The 22,397-nt window shown below is 23.1% G+C and overlaps 7 protein-coding genes and 1 long non-coding RNA gene across 8 annotated transcripts; 3 read left to right on the top strand and 5 right to left on the bottom strand.

The window, feature by feature from the left end:
- Positions 1-2,605: 2,605 nt before the first annotated feature.
- On the bottom strand, positions 2,606-3,633 carry LOC128964063 (E3 ubiquitin-protein ligase NRDP1-like). Its single transcript, XM_054310622.1, has 2 exons — positions 2,987-3,633; positions 2,606-2,908 (listed from the first exon to the last, which is right to left on the bottom strand). Exons 1-2 carry the CDS (start codon positions 3,566-3,568, stop codon positions 2,606-2,608), a joined length of 885 nt encoding a protein of 294 aa, XP_054166597.1. The 5' UTR covers positions 3,569-3,633.
- Positions 3,634-10,516: 6,883 nt separating this feature from the next.
- On the top strand, positions 10,517-11,147 carry LOC128964003 (uncharacterized). Its single transcript, XM_054310560.1, has one exon. It carries the CDS (start codon positions 10,593-10,595, stop codon positions 11,088-11,090), a length of 498 nt encoding a protein of 165 aa, XP_054166535.1. The 5' UTR covers positions 10,517-10,592; the 3' UTR covers positions 11,091-11,147.
- Positions 11,148-11,972: 825 nt separating this feature from the next.
- Positions 11,973-12,434, top strand: LOC128963958 (uncharacterized; the record flags this gene model as incomplete). The annotated part of the gene is made up of 1 exon (XM_054310509.1): positions 11,973-12,434. A coding segment is annotated over exon 1 (399 nt), but the record flags the coding sequence as incomplete, so codon positions are not given.
- Positions 12,435-12,611: 177 nt separating this feature from the next.
- Positions 12,612-13,368, bottom strand: LOC128964062 (polyadenylate-binding protein 1-like; the record flags this gene model as incomplete). The annotated part of the gene is made up of 1 exon (XM_054310621.1): positions 12,612-13,368. A coding segment is annotated over exon 1 (663 nt), but the record flags the coding sequence as incomplete, so codon positions are not given.
- A 542-nt stretch (positions 13,369-13,910) lies between these two features.
- LOC128964061 (uncharacterized) lies at positions 13,911-15,424 on the bottom strand. Its single transcript, XM_054310620.1, has 4 exons — positions 15,242-15,424; positions 15,016-15,156; positions 14,593-14,915; positions 13,911-13,923 (listed from the first exon to the last, which is right to left on the bottom strand). Exons 1-4 carry the CDS (start codon positions 15,410-15,412, stop codon positions 13,911-13,913), a joined length of 648 nt encoding a protein of 215 aa, XP_054166595.1. The 5' UTR covers positions 15,413-15,424.
- Positions 15,425-17,342: 1,918 nt separating this feature from the next.
- On the bottom strand, positions 17,343-17,926 carry LOC128964182 (uncharacterized). The gene is made up of 3 exons (XR_008484673.1): positions 17,834-17,926; positions 17,617-17,711; positions 17,343-17,519 (listed from the first exon to the last, which is right to left on the bottom strand). It is a non-coding gene; the product is annotated as an uncharacterized LOC128964182 (long non-coding RNA).
- Positions 17,927-17,942: 16 nt separating this feature from the next.
- On the bottom strand, positions 17,943-18,596 carry LOC128964060 (uncharacterized). Its single transcript, XM_054310619.1, has 3 exons — positions 18,450-18,596; positions 18,121-18,368; positions 17,943-17,992 (listed from the first exon to the last, which is right to left on the bottom strand). Exons 1-3 carry the CDS (start codon positions 18,536-18,538, stop codon positions 17,943-17,945), a joined length of 387 nt encoding a protein of 128 aa, XP_054166594.1. The 5' UTR covers positions 18,539-18,596.
- Positions 18,597-19,515: 919 nt separating this feature from the next.
- Positions 19,516-20,601, top strand: LOC128963990 (platelet-activating factor acetylhydrolase IB subunit alpha1-like). Its single transcript, XM_054310544.1, has 3 exons — positions 19,516-19,744; positions 19,844-20,137; positions 20,200-20,601. The coding sequence occupies exons 1-3, from the start codon at positions 19,732-19,734 to the stop codon at positions 20,553-20,555; spliced, it is 663 nt and encodes a 220-aa protein (XP_054166519.1). The 5' UTR covers positions 19,516-19,731; the 3' UTR covers positions 20,556-20,601.
- Positions 20,602-22,397: the final 1,796 nt, after the last annotated feature.

Genomic DNA, 22,397 nt, shown 5'->3' with positions numbered 1-22,397 from the left:
ATTCTTGACATTGAAAATAAAAAATAAATACAATATAATGTTAGTATACCTTATTTATTATTTTTTTAATAACATTATATTCAGTATAATAGTGTACTACAAGTGCTGGGATTGGAAAATCGAAATAGCATTTTATATATCTCTCAATATATCGGTTGCTAAGTAATTGAATTGTTTTCAAATAGTATTTTTTAAATACAATAAATTAACATTATTAAATATGTATACAATATAAATTTATTTCTTTATTATAAAAATTAATAATAACATGTTTTCACTATTTATAAATAGATAGCTTTTGTATACTAAAATACAATTAAATTATTTATGACATTTGTATAACAAAAGTTATGTGCGATCAAAATGATGACATTATTGACGAACAAATATCACTGACACTATCGGTTCGGAGTCTTATACCCCGTTCCTCAATAACCTCAGCAGACAGTAATGGATCAATTTTTTGCCGCATATGTTATCAAAGAGATACCGATTTCGATGACAACCGGGCAAACATGATAACACCGTGTCATTGCACTGGCAGTATGGCTAATGTCCACCAGCAATGTCTACAAAGGTGGGCATCAATTACATCGACCAATAGCTGCGATATCTGTGGCTTTAAGTTTAATTACAATCAAAGATATCCACCGGTTTTAGATGTTAGTTATTTATTCAATTTTTTAAATTAATATTATTATTGTTGTAATCATATGATTACATATAGTAATCTACTAAAGATTATATATTGATATATTAATATGATATACAATTTAAGCTAGAATGGACCATGATAATTTTAACATATTATATATAAATATATAACTTTTATTATTTTTGCAAACAGTTGCTCAAGAAATTTATGAAAACTAAATTCTATAAGAAAGAGATGTTAACATTAAGTTTGGTCCTTATTATAGCTCCTCTATTGATAATATCAACAATACTGTTAGCCCTTTATGGGCACAATCATGTCGATAGGTTTGATAGGTATCCAAACCATGAGTTGCTTGCTTTCAGTACAATTACTTTCATATTGTGGATCCTATATTTAAGTTTACTTATTTATACAATAAGGTTTGATTGCTTTATTTAAATGTTAAATCTTTTATAATAAGTAAATCGATATTTTTCTCTATATTTAGACATATTTATCGACTGTTTATTCAGTGGCGCAAAAATAATGCTATCATTGAATTGGTATTATTTGATAAAAATAATTGATTAATGATGTCATTTTGATTTTTAATGTTAAAACAATCAATTTAATAATTGGCTGTTTTAAGTCAGAAACCACTTATAAATATTTAAACTCATTTAGACTCAATTCATATTTAAATATTAGTACTATTTTTGATAAGAGTCTGAATTTATAGGGGGTTTGTGACTAGAGTTGGCAAAAAAAAGAAGAATTTCTAAAATAATAAAGAATTTCTGTAAAGTTTCTAAAAGAAATTTCTTGCTATATTACCCCCAAATTAATTTTGTTTTATCGATATTTTTTATATTGAAACAATTCATTATAAATATAAATATTAACTAAATTTTATTAATATTTTAATTAATATTCAAAGTAAAAAATAATTCATTTAATTACATTAGACTAAAAATATAAACCAATTATAAATAAAATTTTACAAAAACTAACTATAATTAGATAATTATATGAATTTTATAAATAAGAATTTATATATAATATATAATAAGAATTACAGTAATATATTATCATATTATCATAATTAATAGTAGTGTAGTGTACAGTATATTATTTATCATTAGTGCAGTATTACAATACAGTAGCTATAGATATGGGGATCCCATAGATATAATGATAAAGTTAAATTTCTATAGAAAATTATTCCTGAGAAACTTTCTAAATTTTTTTTAGGGAAATTTATTAGAAAATTTCTATTTTTACTTAAAAGAGTAAATTATTATATATTTTAATGTAAATATAAATCAATAATATGTAGCTCTGTTTGTAATTTATTTATTTATATTTGTGTCAATAATAACAAGTATATATTTATTGTCATTAAAAACAAAATATAAAACATGTCATAAATAAAATTATAAAAATAATATTCTTTTAAAAAATAGATTTTGTATATAAATAGCACAATATTTTAGCTATTAATCGTAATGATATTATTTTTATTTATATTTTTATAACATATTATTTTTATAATTGGTTTTTAAATGGAATTGTAAATGCTATTGTGTCACAATTAAAATAATAATTATTATTGTAATTATATTTTTAAAATTCAAAACAATCCATTGTGTATTTTATACTACTATATAATCTGTTTAAATCATTTATTTTTAGTTTTAATAAATTAAAAAATTGATGAAAATAAAATAATGCTTCATAAATTATAGCACCTAAGTATTAGTAATACAAATTATCTCTAATATAAYAAATTATTTTTCTATATTATTATATAATTTTATCCACAATATTGTATGTGAGACTAATGTTTAGTTAGAAAACATTAGGTATAAAAATCAATAAAAAATATCTCTATAAATTGTAATCATTAAATAAATGATAATTTATTCTAAATTATATCCAAAATGCTTTAGTAAAAACAGTATTATAAGATTAATCTTGCATTAGATTTACATAAAATGGACCCCAACTAAAGTAAATGGCATTTTTTGGTGAACTTATGTAGAATGAGGAAAGACAGTCAAAGCACTGGACGAATGTGACCCAACTGTCCCAATCGGATCCATATTTAGCTTTCATGGCATTTCTTAAATGTCTAACCATTATACTGCTAATATCATTATTATTTTTGTTATAGTTTAATGCCATTTCAAACTCATTGATAACAAATATTTCCATATCTTTAGTCATTGTCGATGAAATTATTTTAAGTTTAGTCCTATCGGTAAGCGTTTGCTTTATGTATAATATTAATATGAAAAAACAAATTTAAAATTAATAATTTTTATTTAAATATTTTCAAAATAAAATTACTAATTCATGATCCGGTCTACGGTTTTGTCGGAAGTGTTGGACTTCATCCGTAAGTTTTCGGTTATTTTCTCTTAAGTTTTTCACTTCATTCTTGAGTTGAAACTCATTGTATGACAAATCCTTGATTTTATTCTTAAGTAAAATCATTTCTTTTGTCAATAAATTCATTTGTTTTTTCAGATTTTCTTCACAATTATGTTGTGATCCTTGTTGTTGACCGCATTCATTGCACAGTTTGCTGGTGTCATACATACAACTAGTCTCATGTTTGGCCACATTAGACAACTGCATCACTTGAGTACAACCATTGGACTCAAAACGACATTTGACTTTCAGTTTGTTCATCAAATTAGTCAAACTTCTCGGTGGAAGTAATAGTTGAGAGGATGTTAGGCGTTGTCTATCATTAGGACATTTGCTATTTTGATTCAACCATTGAGTGATGCAATCATTGCAATACATTTGCCGACAACAAGAAGTAAACTTTGGATTTGAGTACACATGAAGACAGATACCGCACGTGTACTCCGAGAGCACATCTTCGGTGATGTCGACAAATAACTTGGGGTCTAAACCAGGCATTCAGTTAATCAATTGCTAACAAAACTTTTTGACAGTAATGTTGTGCTAACTTTTTTTTGACAGTTAATTTCAATTAATTGTTTTTTTAAAAAAAATAGTTTTTGTATTTTCACGCGCTTTCAAAACTTTGTTTTTATTCAAGTAATCAAAATGTCAATATAGTATTAATTATTTAGTTTAACAAAAAAACTAAATTATATCAATATATCATAATTTAATTTAATGTTAAACGTAACAGGAACATTTTGCAATAAAAATAAATACATTATGCAATGCATGTATGATGTCATAGGAATCAATTACGCGGTTTTTATATTTATAATAAAATAATTATTTTAAGAGATTGAGATCAAACACATTATAATTAAATAATAAAATTAATTTTTCATCGATTATCTAATTGTTATTCTCTGTCCACTTATGAACTGCCGATTTTGTGATCAAATTGTATAAAATTCAAAATTTTTTAGAGAATTAACTTTAAGAGTAATCAATAATATCAATTGTAATGGTGTAATGTAAAAAATACTTTTTAAATTAAATAAAATTGATTATTAAATATTATTTTATCTATAATATATAATCAAATATTTATAATTCAAGAAAATAATAGAAATCTGTTCTTAAAAAATCTCATGAATGACATGTCATCCAATGTTTTTATGTTGTCTTTATGTAAACTATTGGTCAAATTTATTGAAATTTATATTTATTTAAGTTGTATGACTTATACTGTGTGTGTATATAATTAGATCTAAACTGCTGTAAAAACTGACCATGCTGACCACCTCTATTTTGTACCATGACACTTTTAAATAATAATTATTATACACTTTCAATTGCTAAAAGTTTTTTTTGTCTCAAAATGAGATTTTTGTTTAATCGTTTGAAGTAATAACTGTCATATAATAATAATTAGTGAATTTTAATTTTAAATTTAAACTATATAAGTGTATAACAAAAATTTAAAAAAATTAAAAGATAATTAAATATAAATTGTACATTTATTAAAATTTTTAAATACTATTTAAAATTAATTTTGTATTATATCGTTAATAAAATGTAATTTTTGAAACTATGTATAAAATAATAAACTATTGCCCTAATTATTGATACATATTTTCAAAAAACTAATATTAAATGTAAATTACTACAACATAATAATAATTATTATCTACTAAATACTAATTAATGTAATAACGTATAACTTAATTGTCATATTAATGATTAGACTATGAAAATAAAATGCAATAAAAGTTTTATATGAATTATTCATTTATTGTCAATTATAATTATAACTTTAATTTAAATTAAAAACTATTGGTATTATAACTATCATATGATGTATTAATATTTTTCAAATATATATATTTAGAATTATTATTGTTTATTATTATTGTATATTAAAATATACATAATTACATAATTAATATCCATATATAATATAATATATAACTAATTTTATAAATATAAATATTATAAACTAAAAATACATGCTTTTACTATTATATTTGAATTATTGTTTATAGTAGTTATGTATTATTTGTTTATGCAGTATAAGTAATATATTATAAATTTATTCATTAATCAATTATTATAAAGTTTAGACATTTATACATATAACATAAATATTTTACTACTTATTCTGTAAAATAATATATAAATAAATAGTTAAATATAAAGTTTATATATTGATTATAAATAATAAATGATAATAAAAATATATTATCATTTTAAAAATAGAGTTCAATAGTCATGAAAAATAGAGTTTGAGAATGTATTAAATAATAAAACATTTATTTCATACATATATTACAAATAAATGATATTTAACTTTTTGAACAAATATTATTATTATTTAATTAATAATGACAACGAAATTAAAAAATTTATATAACAAATATCAATTCTTTAAAGTTCAAAATATTGATTTAAACAATTGTTTAATTGATGACATAGCTATTGATGATATTGATTACATTTTTTCAAGCGGTATAATTTATTGTAAAAAATTTAAATATAAAAAATATAAATGCATTTATATTTTAGTGCTTTACTTTATTAGCATTTTAAAATATTTATTATATATTTATTTAACTGACAATAATGGAAATGTACCGAAATATTTGTTTGACTTTTTAAAAAATTTTGGCGGTATTGTCACATATTTTCATATAATATGTTTAGATGTATCTATAATATTGTTTTTATATAGCTATATATTTATTAAATCATCAGATGAAGACACCAATTGGCTTATAATATTAAAAACATTAAAAGGTATTTTACCTTTAGATGTGCTCAATATTGACGATAAAAAATGTTTTAAACAATTTATATTGATATCACTTATTATTAATTATTGCGTGAAACTTGTCTTACCTTTAGTTAAATATGCTTTTATAATAATGATTATAGTGTTAATAATATTGAAATATAGTTTAAATACTTTTCTATCACATGGATTGTTATCAACTCTACTGTTTTATCAATGGTTTCATTATTGTCCGATCATTATATATATAATAACAGAATATTTTATAATTGTTTGTTTTTATTCAAAACTATTATTAAAATCAATGAACAAATTGTTGAAACAATTAATTTATACAGAAAGTGACAAAATATTCACAAACGAAATGACAATTTATAATATGCTTAATAAATGTAACAAAATATTTGTCAGAATTAATGATTTGAACCGTTTTTGGAAAAGAATATTCTTTGTATTGATCTATACATACATTCCATTTATTTTGTTTGTCTTACATCAGGTTCTCTTCGGACAGTTAGATATATCACTGCTACCGGTGCTTATAGTTTGTATTTTTGCTATAATAATGCTTATCATATTGTTAACAATTACATCGTATGTGTACAAAGAGTTGGAAATTTCAACAAAATTATTTAGAAAATTATATTTTGTATTATTATTATCGAGTAATTCATTGAATGTAAAATTAAAAGTATTTGAAAAATATTTCTAATCTGTATAATTGTGTTAATAATATAATATTTTAATAATTATTTTTTTTATGTATCTAAAGGTGTTATCAATGATAGAAACTATGTCTAACCGTAATCGTCGTTTGGTTGGCTTTTCGTGTGGAAATCAATTTTTTATAAACTCATTTAATTCATATAAAGTAAAGATAAATAAATAAATAATATTATTGCTGTATTTATAAAAAAAATATTTTTTTAAATTTTATTTTTTATAGATATATGTGATTATATGTAGATTTTTCATACTCGTACTTAAATTGGCCAAACAATTGAATACTTAAAAAATGCAATAGATTTGTTATACAAAAAAACATACAAAAAGCAATTTATCATTTTTAATAAATTATATTTATTAAAAACTTATGAATTATTAGTTATCATTTAATGATATTATTTAATTATAATATTCTTTTTTTAATAATAATATTTATTTTGAAATAATGTTATATACTGTCAATAAATTGTCAATATTGTACATGGTTAATTATAGTTTATAATTCTAAAATTTTATAAACTTAAATTAAGTTCATATAGAATAAAATATAATACAACAATAATACACTATAACACATAATGTACTAATATAATAAATAAGTTACAATTAAAATATAATTAGCATAAAATTGACAAACATATAAGCTTTCAGTATTTTTTTTAGATATTTTTTATTGTATTTTATTTATAAATTATAACATTAAAGATCCTTTAATAAAATATTATTATACTATAATGTATTGTATATAGTTTTTATTTATATTATTCACTGTTAGATTACATGAAGCTTATAGTATAAAATGCTCAATTAAATAAAAATTATGTCTGTAATTTATCTTAATAATGAAAATAATCCAATACTAAATATTAATATTAATATTTTGTATTGTATTGTAATGTTAACATTAAATGTCTGGGTTGCGAAAGGTTTTCAATCTCAGGGGTATAGGGGGTAAAATGACAACAATTTCAACAACAAAAAATCTTAGGAAGATTTGTGTTCAACAATTTTATTGCTTTTTAAACAATTTTTACTAAATTTAAGTAAATTCCATATAATTTTTTATTCTTTGTGGAGATACCCATACTCTACATATTTAATAATTATTTAATGCATTTTTATTATTTTAAATGTATATTTTGCGTTAATTAGAAAATAAGATATTATTTTTTAAGTTTAAATATAAAAATAGTTAATTTACATTGTTTTGTTACATATCAAATACTTTAAATAATGTTATAGTGATGTAAACAATTATTTTTTCAGTATTTAACTAGTTTTTATTTATTTGTTTATATTAAAACATACTTATTATTTATTTATTTATTTTTAATTAATATTAAATGAACCTGAGCCCCCTAACATTTTGGCTTTTAGGTCAAAGGATAGCAAAAAATCGTGATCTCAAGGGGGGGTAAACTGACTAAATCCCCACTTCATCGCAAACCTGATTAATGTATTCTAGAAAGTTAAAAGCTATAATTATATTAAAAGATACATTTATTCTATAATATAAATATACTGGTATTTTATATACAAAGGATAATATGTAACAAATATCGATATTATTAAAATTGTTAAACTAATAAACATGTATTATTTATATTAAACAATATACAGTATATTTTAGACATTAACTAAATGAATGATTATAGACTTAGTTATAACTTATAAGTTATAGACATTAGATACACATTTGATAAAATAAAATAAAATAAAATTAATAATTGATATTTTTGTCTCGAAATTAGAAACATTAGTACTAACAATAGATTATTATAAAAATTTTAATTAATTTAGATATTTTTGCGAAACGAATTCATTAACATTTGGTTTTGTTAAGCTCTACAAAACAAAACAAAACAATTCAAATAATTTCAATAAATCTGTTATTCATTAAATGTATAAATTGGATAATGAAATAAGAAATTGTTTAATATTTATTATTATAGTAAATATGAAGTAAAATATTAATAAACTAAAAAATGGAGTCTCGATTTTGTCACCATTTTGTTCCCGAAGAATCGGTCAACTTTTTAATGAATAACAATACACAACCAATCGGTACATTAAATTTTGCGGTTGAATTTTGGCAGCCATTTATCGATGTGAATAATAACAAAATTTGTGGCCCAATGTTAGGAGTGGTCATTGAAATTAGCAAATATTTAAACTATAGGTAAAATAAAATTTTAATATTTAAAAAAAACTGTTTGCAAATATTATTAATGTTTTACAATGATTTAGTCTGACATATATTGAAGACACTACTGTTGATTATATGCCATTTGAACTGATAGATCCAAAACATATTCATATTATTTTAACACCATATCCACCAATGAGTCTAAACGACACAAAATTTATTCAATATTTAAAACTAACAAAAGTTTTGAGTGATATACCAATGCTGAGCATATTGTCGGCAAAAGGTGTGTCTTCGCAACCATTATTTCGGTTAATTTGTATATTTAATGCCGACATTTGGATAATCTTTTGGATCATGTATTTAGTGTTGATATTGTTGTGCTATCACATACCGTCACCAGACAATAGTAACACAATTTTCATAAACTTTATCGCAATTATGTTCCGCCAATCGTTAAACAACTTTAGTCGCCGACATAGTATATCACCGATACTAATGATCTGGTCATTGGCGACATTCATATTTACGACAGCCTTTTCGGGAGCACTTTTATCATTTCTTGTATTTGCCGTCCGGTTCAGTAAAATAGACTCAATCGCCGATTTGGCCAAACAGGACATACCATTCATTATCTTTGAAGGCGAGCCTTCTGTCGAATACTTCAATAATCCGATGGAAGAGTTTTACAAAAATTTCTTTAACCGATCTATTGTTGAAAATCCTGAAAATAACAAACAAAATGAATGGGAGAGTCAAGTCTTTCATAAGATAAATACGGGACAGATAGCCATCGTTAGTGATAAACTATTTCTTGACTTTTATTTTGCCACTAAATCTATAAACTATACAAATCTTTATCGATCTCAAGACAATCAACTAGTTTTACCTTATTTTATGCCAATCACTCATAATGTTCAACAAAATGAGACAATTTATATCAATAGAATGTAAGTTAATATATATATATTTGTATTTATTCTCAATTATTATAATTATTAAGTTTTCAATTATATTAAAAATTGATATTATTTTATCATTAAAATAGTTTGACATATTTACTTGAAAGTGGTATATACGACATGTGGATCAGTGAAACTCTATATAAGAATATTAAAGATAAAAATCAAATTTCAACATTTGATAAACTGGAAGAAAAATACAATTATAAGCCAATAGCTATTCAACACTTCATATTAATTATATCATTATTGTTGTTATTATTTTGTTTGGCAGCAATATTTGTAATCATTGAAATAGGTTATGACAAATACAAAACAAAACACTTTAGTAACAAAAAAGATGATAAAAATTTAATTATTTAAAACTTAAACTATTATTGATTTTTAATTAAACATCTATTTATTATATAATTATATAAATAATATTGTTTTATTATATTAAGATTTATTATATATTAATAGTATTTTATAAATTTTATGAGAAAAATGATAAAACTATTAATATACAGTATATTAATATTTTGTGTGTAATTTAAATGTATTTCTTTTTTATAAAATAATAACATAATTTATAATGTCATCTAAAAATAATTTTTATAACTGATAACATTTGCATATTTAAAAAAATATTTAGCGATTAACTGACAAATAGTTCAGGTGTTGTTTATTGTTAATGTATTTTAAATATATAACTTCTAATGATATATCATTTAATTATATAATTTAAATTATATTATAAAATAATAATAATAATAGAAATATATTTGACAAATGGATATTAATAAAACTGAAAGCAATCCGTTTGGTGCGGACAACGATTTCGACATAAAAAATAACAATTTAGACGTTAATATCAAACTAATTAATAAATCATTTGAATCGAGTTTGAAAAGAGATAGAAATCCAGTGAAATACATGAATCAAATGTCTGACAAAATGGTTGTCTATAATGATATGGAAAGTCGAGTGGCGTTTAAATGCAATGTTGAACAAGAGTTAAAAGACTTGTGGGAATTGGTGTCAAAGACATGGTATGTAAAAGACAGCGACAGTACAGTCATATATCGTGCGCCCCGTATGGATGATACCATACTTTTCTATCTACAGCGTACTGTTGAACGCAAACCGTTTGTTTGGCGCTCAGAGATTGTAAGATATCCGCCCCGAGGAGCGCCTAATCTAAAAAATATTAACATAACGGGTGTCGCTATAATCGACTCCAAACGCACCGGTATGGGAGGTGAGGCCAGCATTTTAAACGGCGGCATTGGCTTTGATTTTGTGGACATTAAATTACAGTCCAATTGGTTTTGCGGATATTCATTTACAATCGTTATTATAGGTAAATATATGGACACCGATAGTGAAGTCAATTCAGTTTATCAACGATTCACTGATATTACAAACGATTAGATTTGATTAATAAATAAACTGAAAAAACTCTTTGAGAATAACCTGGTTTGGCTGATACCGGTCACTACAATATATTTTAAATACAGTAATATATATATTTGTAGATTTTAATGAATATATTTGATAATTTTATTAACTTTTTAATTAAAAAAATATTTATTAAATAATATTTAATTGATTCTATTATATTACAGAATTAGATTTAAAATATTAAAAATCATATTAAATAAAAGTGCGTTTATTTTATTAATTTTATTTTAAACTTATCCACTCATTTACATAAACTTATTTACACACTCACACACTACACACTTAGTCATTAAATATAAACTAAGATTATTAAAAGATTTGAAAATTTTTTAAAGAAAGAGAGTACTAAACAGTAATATACTGTAGTAATAAACTTTTTTTTAAAGATAAAGTTTAATTCATAACAATGTTTAACATTAAACTAATAAATAACATCAATAATTAAACTACCGGTAGTTGTATATTACTATACAACTAGTTTAAATTTGTTGTACTGTTTAATAATTTATTTTAATTTATTGTAATATTTAATTACATAAAATAACAATTAATTAAATTAAAATTTTAGATCCGAAAATATAAAAATATATATTTAACATATTAGTAAGAATTTTGTTGACCTAATTAAAAAATTACTGTAATTTAATATTAATTTCAGTTAAGTATTATTTATTTTGTAGTAATTATTATAATACATATCAGTAACATACAGTTAATACAGTAAATGTTTCAACTTTCTTAACAACTTTAATAAATATTTAATTTTATAATTTTGTTTGAAAAACTAGATTATATATATATTATTGTACTGTAGTTCAATATAAAATCAATATAACATTTTAATAAAAATCGTTTGAAATTTTTCTTTAGAAAAGTTAATTTATATACAGTCTTGTAATTTGATTGTATAACCAAATGGACTTAATTATTGAAACTCTTGCGGATATCAATGATATCGAAGATATCAGAGACCTTTGGGAAGAGGTCTGCGACTATTGTAACTCATGTCAGAGAAAATCAAGTAATTTAGTGATCGGTATTCCCAAAGTTGGAGATACTGTTCTCTGGCATCAAATACTCACCAAAGAGTCCAATTGTTTTAGTAAAACCAAAGCGTGGATTCAATATCCGCCCAAAGGATCGGTCAATTGTCAACATAACATCATTACTGGTATCGCTGTACTTGATATAAATAATGACGGAAACGGTGGTAATGCAGATATCATTGATGGTGGCATTGGTCGCAACTTTGCTCGGATTAAACTCAGGTCAAAGTTCAGAAAAGGCTTAAGTTTTCAGGTTATTATTATTGGAAAATATGAATAAAATACAATTTATATAAACAATTAACAAATTTTATTGAGAATATTTGTGTACTTTAAGATTAAATGCAAAAATTATGAAAATGTCATAATTAAAAAAAATATTAAAATAAAAAACAATTTGTCAAATCATAAAAATTAAACACAATTAACAACAAATTCAATAGTAATCCCATGTATTATCATATTTACGACGTTTTATATAGTCATCGAGTTTGAGATCAATGAGATCATCAATTTTTATGTTAGATGTGTCCGGTTGTATATCGGGATCTTTAAAAGTATGCTTACGTTTTCGTGACCAGCCAGAGATCACACGACCCGATGAGTCAAACAAATGTAGTCGCAAATATCGTCCGTCCAAATCCGTACCATCCAATTGGCGGCACGCGTTATGTGCGTCCTCATAGCGCTTAAACACTACAAACCCGGTTCCCTCCGATCGACCATCTCTTCTATAGTTAACATAACCCCTAATGAGAGGTCCAAACTCGTCAAACACTGAGCGTAACTCATGATCTGTTAGTCTCCACGTTATGTTTGCCACAAATATCTGACCCGAATTCACACCAAAATGTTTGTTACCTTTTCTGTCATCTGATTCTCTCTCTTCTCGTTTCTCTCTTTCAATCAAACTATTATATGACTCAATCAGATCATCCCTTTCTTTCAGTCTTTCATTAGATTCTTGTTTATCGATATCTTTCTTTGCAAACCTACAGCCGCTGTTGTCTTCATTATAATCTTTAGACAAATAATACGGTTTATTGGTTGACAAAAGAGACGGATCTTCTATGAGTTCATCCAATGAAAGTCCAATTATGTCATCCATAGTTGAGATATCAAAATATATAGTTTTCAAATTTATGACAACAATATTATTGTTTAATACAAAAATACTTAAAATACTATAATTGCTATATTTATTTAAGTATATGTTTTCGTTTTAAAGTTTAAATTTAAGCAATTAAAACACATATGCAATTTAAAAATTTTTATTATATGATAAACTTTTTAATTCATAAATGCATAGTTGAATTGTATACTTTAGTAAAGTGTATTTATATAAATTTATATGACTGTATTTGCTATATATAATGTATAAAACATTAACTTACTTAAAAAAGTACATTACCAATATTATACTGTATGATTTATACATACCGATACCATCAACATTGACAATATTCATTTATAGTACTTAAAAATAATAGTCTATAAATTATAAGTATATCTATTGTTAATATTGCAATAATATAATTTGTAAGTTATAATTTTAAAAAGTTAAAAAACAAATTTTACAAGAATTGTTAGTTTGATTTTTTTCCAAACAAAGTGTTGTTAAACTTAAGTGAATAAAATTATAAATTTTGTTTTAAAAAGTTTTACTAAATGATAATCGTTTATACAGTATGTTAGCGAACGCATTATATTTATTTATATAATATAATACACGAATTTTGTCAAATTACACAAATGGACTTTATATCAAATTGTTTTGCAATTAATATATTTTTAAATTGAATAAATTTGCGTCAATAAACAGATAGAAACTGATTTATTAAGATATACTATATAAGCCGATAAAAATATATATATAATTTTTTATATACAGTAATAGTTTCTCAATGTATTATTGCTAATCTAGGACTTATACACAGATTGTCACACAAATTATTGAACAAAATGCTAAACTATAGGAACAGATAGTAAAAGACATTATCATTAGTAACTCATTAGACTAGACTACTAGTGATACGACAAACAACTCTTTAAAAATTTATTAATAAACACTGTATAATACATATATTACAAGCTATATTACATATACATGTGTACATGTAAATTATATACATATACTGTATGTACAGTACATATATGATAAATGATAAAACCGCTGGTCTTATAAACATAAAATAGTTAGTTATGAAAATTTGTATAACATTATATATACAGTATAATATGTATATTATATATAAATATACTTTGTTTTGTTTTTAATTTAAAATGTTAGAAATACAGTATATACAGCTAATTTACATTGCTTACATAATATTACAAAATTATCAAACAAATGTTTATTATGATTCAATAAATAAATTTGTGTCTATATTTAAATGTTTAATGAATTAATTTTGAAATATTCAAACATTTTGATTATGAAATCAAGTGTTTTTACATATTGTCTGACTATAAGATAATCTCTTAATTTTCGAGCCGACAACAGCTCAATAAGTCTGTATTTGTTTGACATAATATCCCATTTAAGTGGTGAGACATCACTTGCAATGGCAAGTCTTATGTTATGCTGTAAAACATTGTTATCATTGTGAATATGATGTAACTGTTGATAATAATTGACAAGTTTGTCATCAGCACCGGTAGCATACAATAATTTATCAGTTGTCCACTGTTTAAATGGTATAGAAAATAATCTAGCAAAACAATGTGCACCTTGTATTGCTTGTTCAATCTATAACAATACAATTAATTAAATTAATTAAATTAATAATATTTTATATTATTTTATATTAAATGCAATAATCATTTTTTATTTAACAAAAAAAACTTACAGTAATCTTAGTAAACAATTGTTGCCAACTATTTTCATTTGGTATATAAGGTAACCAACCAAAACTGGTATTGAGTCCCAATTGTTCTAGATCATTTATTATAGTATCAATGTTTGAATTTATTTGTGTGTCCAATGATGTCTATATATTTTAGAAAATATGTAATATTAAAAAATAACAAAATTAATAAAATAATAATTGAAAAAAATAATTATAAAATACATACAAAATTTTGTTGTATAGCCAATGCTCTATTCCTAGCCATCGATGAACTGCTTATTATATACAGTAAAATATCATTGAAGTGTGGATTGTCATCAGTGATCACTTTTGGTAATTTATGGCACAAGTGATGCCAATTTGATGTGTCATCCAAATAGCTTCTATGGTTAACCATTGGTTTAGTTTGTACATCAGTTAACAAAAACTCTAGTATTAGATAAATATTTAACATAATTGCAGACATAATACTAATATAGTACTCATAGTAATAATAACTATTTTATTATTAAAAAAAAACTTTTTTAATATTAATTACAAAATGTAATACAATTCTCTGGAAGTTTTTTAAATAACTTGTTGATTGACAACAATAAAATCATCAAATAATGAGTTACTTTTTAAAATAACAGTTTTATAACAAATTTTTATTTGCGATAATATTCTTATTAGTTCTTTGAATATATTCCGACCGATTGTCACACATGTGTTTCAATGAAATTGACACTTAAAATACTTAGTATACATTATATACACCTATTGTTAGTTTGAGATTTATTTGAAATGCTTAGAAGAAATTGATAATTTTTTTATTGATTAGCAGAACAATTGTTTTTAAAACAGTACTTACAAATTTATATAATGTCCTAAAATTTAACAAAAATGTTATATTATAAATAAATGTAATTTTTATAAATTAAAAATATTTATAAGTTTTTATTGTTGAAAATTTAAAAACTATTTTATAAGAATTTAAAATAAAATGACTGTCAATCTTGCTTATATCAATACATTTGTTTACATTTAAAGTCATTGTTTTGTTGAATTTCAAGTCAACAAAAATTTTATTTTCATTATCAAATAATCTATAAATAAACAAATATAATTTCAATTATTAAACTAATCTAGTCTATTTCGATGTCAACTAATCCTTTTTTATGTAATATTTTTATTTTTTTGAAGGTTAATATTATATGAAATCAACAATATTATGGTTAGATAAATGTACTTGATAAATTAATCACTTGATTAATTGCAAAAAAATAAAACGATAAATCATACAGTAATTTATATTTAATTATATAAAATTTTAAACGTGATAATAACGAGAAGTATATAATTAATCTATGAGTGGATATCCTAACTTTTTAGCTAATTATAAATAATTTATATACCATTACGTGATACACATATAGTTATAACTCAAATGTTAGTTATTTTTAATATATTTCTAACAAAATAAAAATTTGTGGTTATATGTAATAGTTTAGTTGTGATAATTGGTATATCAATTAAACTGTGAACTGTGAGATGAAAGTGTTGTGTGAAATCAATTATTACAGTATATTATATTAAAGAGATTTTATTTAAGTTAATGCATCTATTAATACAGTATTTATATTATAAGTATATACGGAACTATAATATTGAAAGTGCTATATGTATGAGTATTTTTACGTTAGTCACACAACATTTAAGTCATTAATCAATTGTTTATCTCTCATCTTATGATTAATTATGAAATCATCAAAACTATTATAATATTTATATCATTATTATGTTAAGTATTGTATAATTATTATATAAAGCTCTCTTTTTTTATTATATTCAATATTAAAATATTAATTTTCATACTACTATATAAATTTAATTAGTAACTATAATATATTCTTTAATATGGAATCTATATATTCAATAGTATTTAAGTACCGTATCTTTTATTTATTATAAACAATAAAGTAATTGATTTTACTAATTATTAATTTAATTTATAAAAATATTTTGTAAATAATTCAAAATTTAATTGTGTAAATTRTTATTATTATTATTACTAAAATTTATAAAAATAAACTTAATAAACAAACATTATTGCTGTATAAATATCTTTATACATTTTTTCATTTAATTTTTATTTAATCTGTCATTAATCTAAATTAAATAATTATAAAATATATTTTTCTTAATCAATATATTATTATTTATATTTATATAACTTGGATAAATTATTATATTATGTTATTTATAAAATATAGAATTGTTTATTTATAATTTAATAAATTAGTAATAAATAAATTAATTATCTTTTTTGATAAGATCTAACACCTTGTCCTCCTCCCCACGATTTCAATGCTACCGTCCGGGTGTTTGACATACCGAACCCGATTCCAATGTTCCTGATTATGCATATAATATATTTCAGAGATTGCACCCGCAATGGCCAAACCAAACATTGTCATACAAAAGCTGAAATAGTTGTCTTGTTTATATCCCGGTTCAAGTTTAGACTGGTTTATCAAAATCAAAAAATAAATATTAACAATAAATATTGACAAAAATATACATTAATGTTATTAATTACATTAATTAATGCCAATTACTTACAAACACATCGTAACACAAATAACTGGTTGTACCAAATAGTACACCAATTATAGTACCGTTTCCTACATTAGCTATTGTCCGTATTATGTCCAGTACTGTCATTATTTTAATGTAATAAAATAATTATAAACTAAAATATGTTAATATGGCGACAATTATTACAATATAATAAATATACTGTAACAACAAATCAAATAAATAAAAGTAAATAACATACCATTTATAAGTTATAACTTATAACTAAAAGGTTATTCAATTTAATGATTAGATAATTATTAATTATCAGTTGAATGGGAAAACAATTGAAGTTAAAAAACAAATAAAATTTAAATACATATAAAACCAGTTTTTGAAGGCAATGTGTTTATAATTATTTGTTATTTATATTTATTTTATTAGTAAATTAAAAAAACATATATAAACACATATGTTATCTGTTAGATAACAATTGATTATATTATGAATAATACATAGTTTATTGTGATTTGAGACTAATAAATATATTAATCAAAGGCATTAACAATGATTTGGGCCGAGTTTGAGGTGTCGGTGCTTTAGATGGTGTCAGTGCTACTATCGGATCACACTCTYCATTGTTTTCACTGTACTCTTTAGGACATATCATATGAAGAATATCATTGGCAAAGCCATCAATCATTTTACTGATCTCTGCAATCATAGCATCAGTACATTTGGGTTGTGTCTCATCCTTAGCAACATTTAGCACAAGTGACTTGAATTTATTGAAATTACTATTAAATAAAATAATATTAGTTTAGAATCAATAATTAAATTTTTCCAAACAAATAGAAACTAAATTAAGATATAATTACCAACAAATAAGAGGTATTTTCATAGAGTTTTGTTGCATTTTGTTTATTGAAATAATGGTATCAATAAAGTCATACATAAGCTGATCCATTGCTGCTTTTCTGGCATTAGAGCACTTGGCTATCAAAATAAATGATTGTTTATTGGAAAGGGAGGAACAGTAACTCCGATGTGTCTTAACGACACCRTTTAACAAGACATTAGACACTTGTTTTGAAAAGTTATCCAAACATTTGAATGAGTGATCTTTGACACACTTCTCTGTCAACGACACTGAACTGTATAGAAATTGTGTGAAAWCATTAAATATATATATGTTTTAAAAAAATATACTTAAAATTAATTTTAATTGATATATATTTTTAAAAATTACTTGCAATGGGCAGACATCTCAACCGAATTAACCGGGAATAGGAACTCCGGTTTGCCGATCAATAACAGTGTTTGCATACAACTATCGGCACTTTGACGGTAATGACCACATTCCTCATGGCTTGCGTAGACAATACCGATTGTTATCAATAAATTCATTAATTTGTAAAAATTCATTATTTTTTATAAAATATTAYAAATAAGTTTAAAAAAAAATTATTTATTATACATGAATAAAATTTTAAAATAAAAATAATCACTTTAGAAATTAGTTTTTATACTATTTTTTTGAAATAATTAATTGAATGCCTAAACTTTATCTCATGTTTTGTGTTATCACTGGTCAGTATTGTCCAGTTAATTATCATTTAAAATTTTTAAATAACTTTCCCATAAATTGTGATATTAAATAAATACAGTATATATTGTAAAATAAATAAAGATAATTTAGTCATTTTTAATTATAAAATTTTATCAACTTTAGATTATTGTGATTTAAAAATTGATAGTTAATAATTATAATTTATGTCAATTTTAAAAATTACCAAAAAAATTATTAAAAATAAATACATATATATAAATATAAATAAATAAAAAGTATTATAGTAATAATTATTGGGGTCAACATACAACAAAATCAAATAATATATTAAAATAATTTACGTTATTTTAAGTCGATATTAATGTAAGGAAAACACATGTTTTAGTTTATTGATAAACTGTTTGACGTTTTATTACATATTAATGTTAAATAAGGTATTAATTAATATTTGCATTAAATTAAAAATTTATTTTTGTAATAAAGTGGTCACAAATAGTGGCCAAACAGTGATGTTTTGTCCGGGACTTCTCATCCCAACTTAATTAGCAATAAAATATACATAATTTTGTTGTTGTATATGATATATAAAAATGGACCATGGTGGTATATATACTATTGTTAATTATATATTTTAGTTTAATTATGATTAATATGATATATGATAATCAAACTGTTTGTTCCCGATATATGTATCCCTTATAGCAAATCTGTGTAAACCCGAAGCCAACATTGATTTCGGCGACTATTGGCTTGAAATTCACGAATCTTTTGTGAGACAAAGTCGTGACCGCAAAGATGACATTAAAGTGGTTTTTATTGGCGCTTCAATTGTCCAGAACTGGTCAGCCGAAGGCCTACACATATGGCGTCAATATTATGCTCCGAAAGGTGCGGTCAACTACGGCATCGGTGGCGATACCATACAGAATGTCTTGTGGAGAGTTCAGAACAAATCGTTGGACGGATTGGATCCGCGAGTCATTGTCCTGCAGTGCGGTAATTGCCGACTCACTTAACGGTAATATAAAAGTTATTGAGTTGTTTATCACCCATAATAGGTGCCAACAATCTGTTGACCTCATATGATAGCGTTTCCGATGACGATATAGCTCGTGGTATTTGTGCCATCATTAACGAGTTGAGTTCACGGCTGCCAAACGCCAACATATTATGTGTGGGAATAACGCCAATAAATGACCGCAATTTTCTCGGGAGAGCCAAACGTGTTAATGAATTGGTGGCCAACAAAGCCAATGAGCGAAACATCTTATTTTTAGACTTAATACCAAAAATGTGTGACTCATCTAACGGTCAACCTATAGGCCGCTTATTTACCGACGGTTTACATTTGACACGACAGGGCTATGATGTATGGCATGAAGCGATGCAACCATTGTTTGAAAGACTATACTAAAAATTATATGAATATATCAGATATATTATAGTATAGTATATAAACTTATATTTTGTTATATAATTATTGTTTGGTTAGGTATCATACTATTGTCTGACCGGTATTTATCTATTGTTTGTATAATAATCATAAAAGTTATTTAAAAATATATTTTTTAATTATCGAAATATTTTGATATTTGAAAAACAATTTGGACTAAATTGTTAAACATATTATAATATATACTGTTTTCATAAGTATAAACCGGTAATACCTTATGAATAAATTTAATTGTCTATATATAAAATATTTTATATATATATGAGATTATTTTGTAATGTTTTTAATAAATTAACTAWWTWTAAATTGATTTGTAATTGTATATTAATTTTATATTTAAAATTATGTTACAGTATTTTTACAACAAAAAAATATATTTATACAACAATATAAATTTTGCTATTTAATACCAGTAATGATATGAAATTATTAAAGTATTACAATTATGACAATTAGTTTATTATTTTATTTACATTTTTTGCAAATAACACAGTATTTAGTATTTTATACTTAAAAATATAAAATGATTTTTAAATATTAACTTAGTTTTTACTTTATATTGCAATATATATTGACAGTTCAATAAACAAGTGTTAAATAACTCATTAAATAATAAATTCTAATAAAATCTCAGAAATATCAATAAAATTATTAACATTTGTTATTTGCTCTTTCAATATATCAATTGAATYAATGAAACAATGAATGTGAAACTCTGTGAACCTGAACGGAGCTATTGGTTATCAAATTGGATGGAAATCCACGAATCATATAAAAATTATAGTAAATTAAATAAAAACAATATAAAAGTAATATTTTTTGGCGCATCTATTGTTGATCATTGGAAATCTGATGGCAAATACTTGTGGGATAATTATTATGTCCCTAAAGGAGCAGCCAGTTATGGTATACCAGGAGATAACATATCCAATGTTTTATGGAGATTACAAAACAAAGAGTTGGATGGACTCACACCTAAAATAATTATAGTGACAAGTGGTCCAGGTTTGACATTATTTGTATAATTATGATTTAAATTGTTAATAAATGTCTTTAATTTCTACAATTTAACTAAATTATAAAAGTTAAATAATAAAAATATACATTTAATTAAAATTTAAATTTTGCGATGAAATTGATAAGTTAATGTTTTTTATGAATTTGTTTAAAATATAAACATTAAAACATTATACTATTAATATATTATGTTTTAGGATATAATACGATATACCAACTCATTAAACACAATACCCCTCCTTTATCGGCGTGTGAACAGGTATTTCGTGGACAGAAAAAGATAATCGAAGAATTGAGATCACAGTTTAGTTATAGCAAAATGATAATCATTGGACACACGCCTTATAACAACTCAAGAGTGGATGACGTGTCCAAACAAATCAATGAAGAACTCATGAATTTAGCCGATAATCGAGACATTTATTACTTGGATTTAAGACAACATTTAGTCGATAATTATGGCAAACGATTGAGACATATGTTTAAAGATGGGGTACACTTAAGCACAGATGCATATAATATATGGCATAAAGTTATGAGACCTTTATTTGAACAATTAATTTGAAAACTAATATAATTAAATGATAAAGTTTATTGACTAAGTTTTATATTAAATATTTATTATAATATTTTATTAATAAATTATTTGAAATATTTAATTTGAAAAAATTATTTTTGCAATTATCACTCATGCATTAAATTATTTTATTATATTTTACATTAGAATTAATTTTATTTTTATGATATAATCCTAAACTATTGTATATTTTGCAATACTGGTATTTT

This window comes from Oppia nitens, unplaced genomic scaffold (assembly GCF_028296485.1).
Source record: "Oppia nitens isolate AA-2021 unplaced genomic scaffold, nextdenovo-longstitch-racon4-pilon3 scaffold8_pilon_pilon_pilon, whole genome shotgun sequence".
In the NCBI taxonomy this organism is placed as follows: Eukaryota; Metazoa; Arthropoda; class Arachnida; order Sarcoptiformes; family Oppiidae; genus Oppia; species Oppia nitens.
This window is presented reverse-complemented; position numbering and strand designations above follow the sequence as displayed.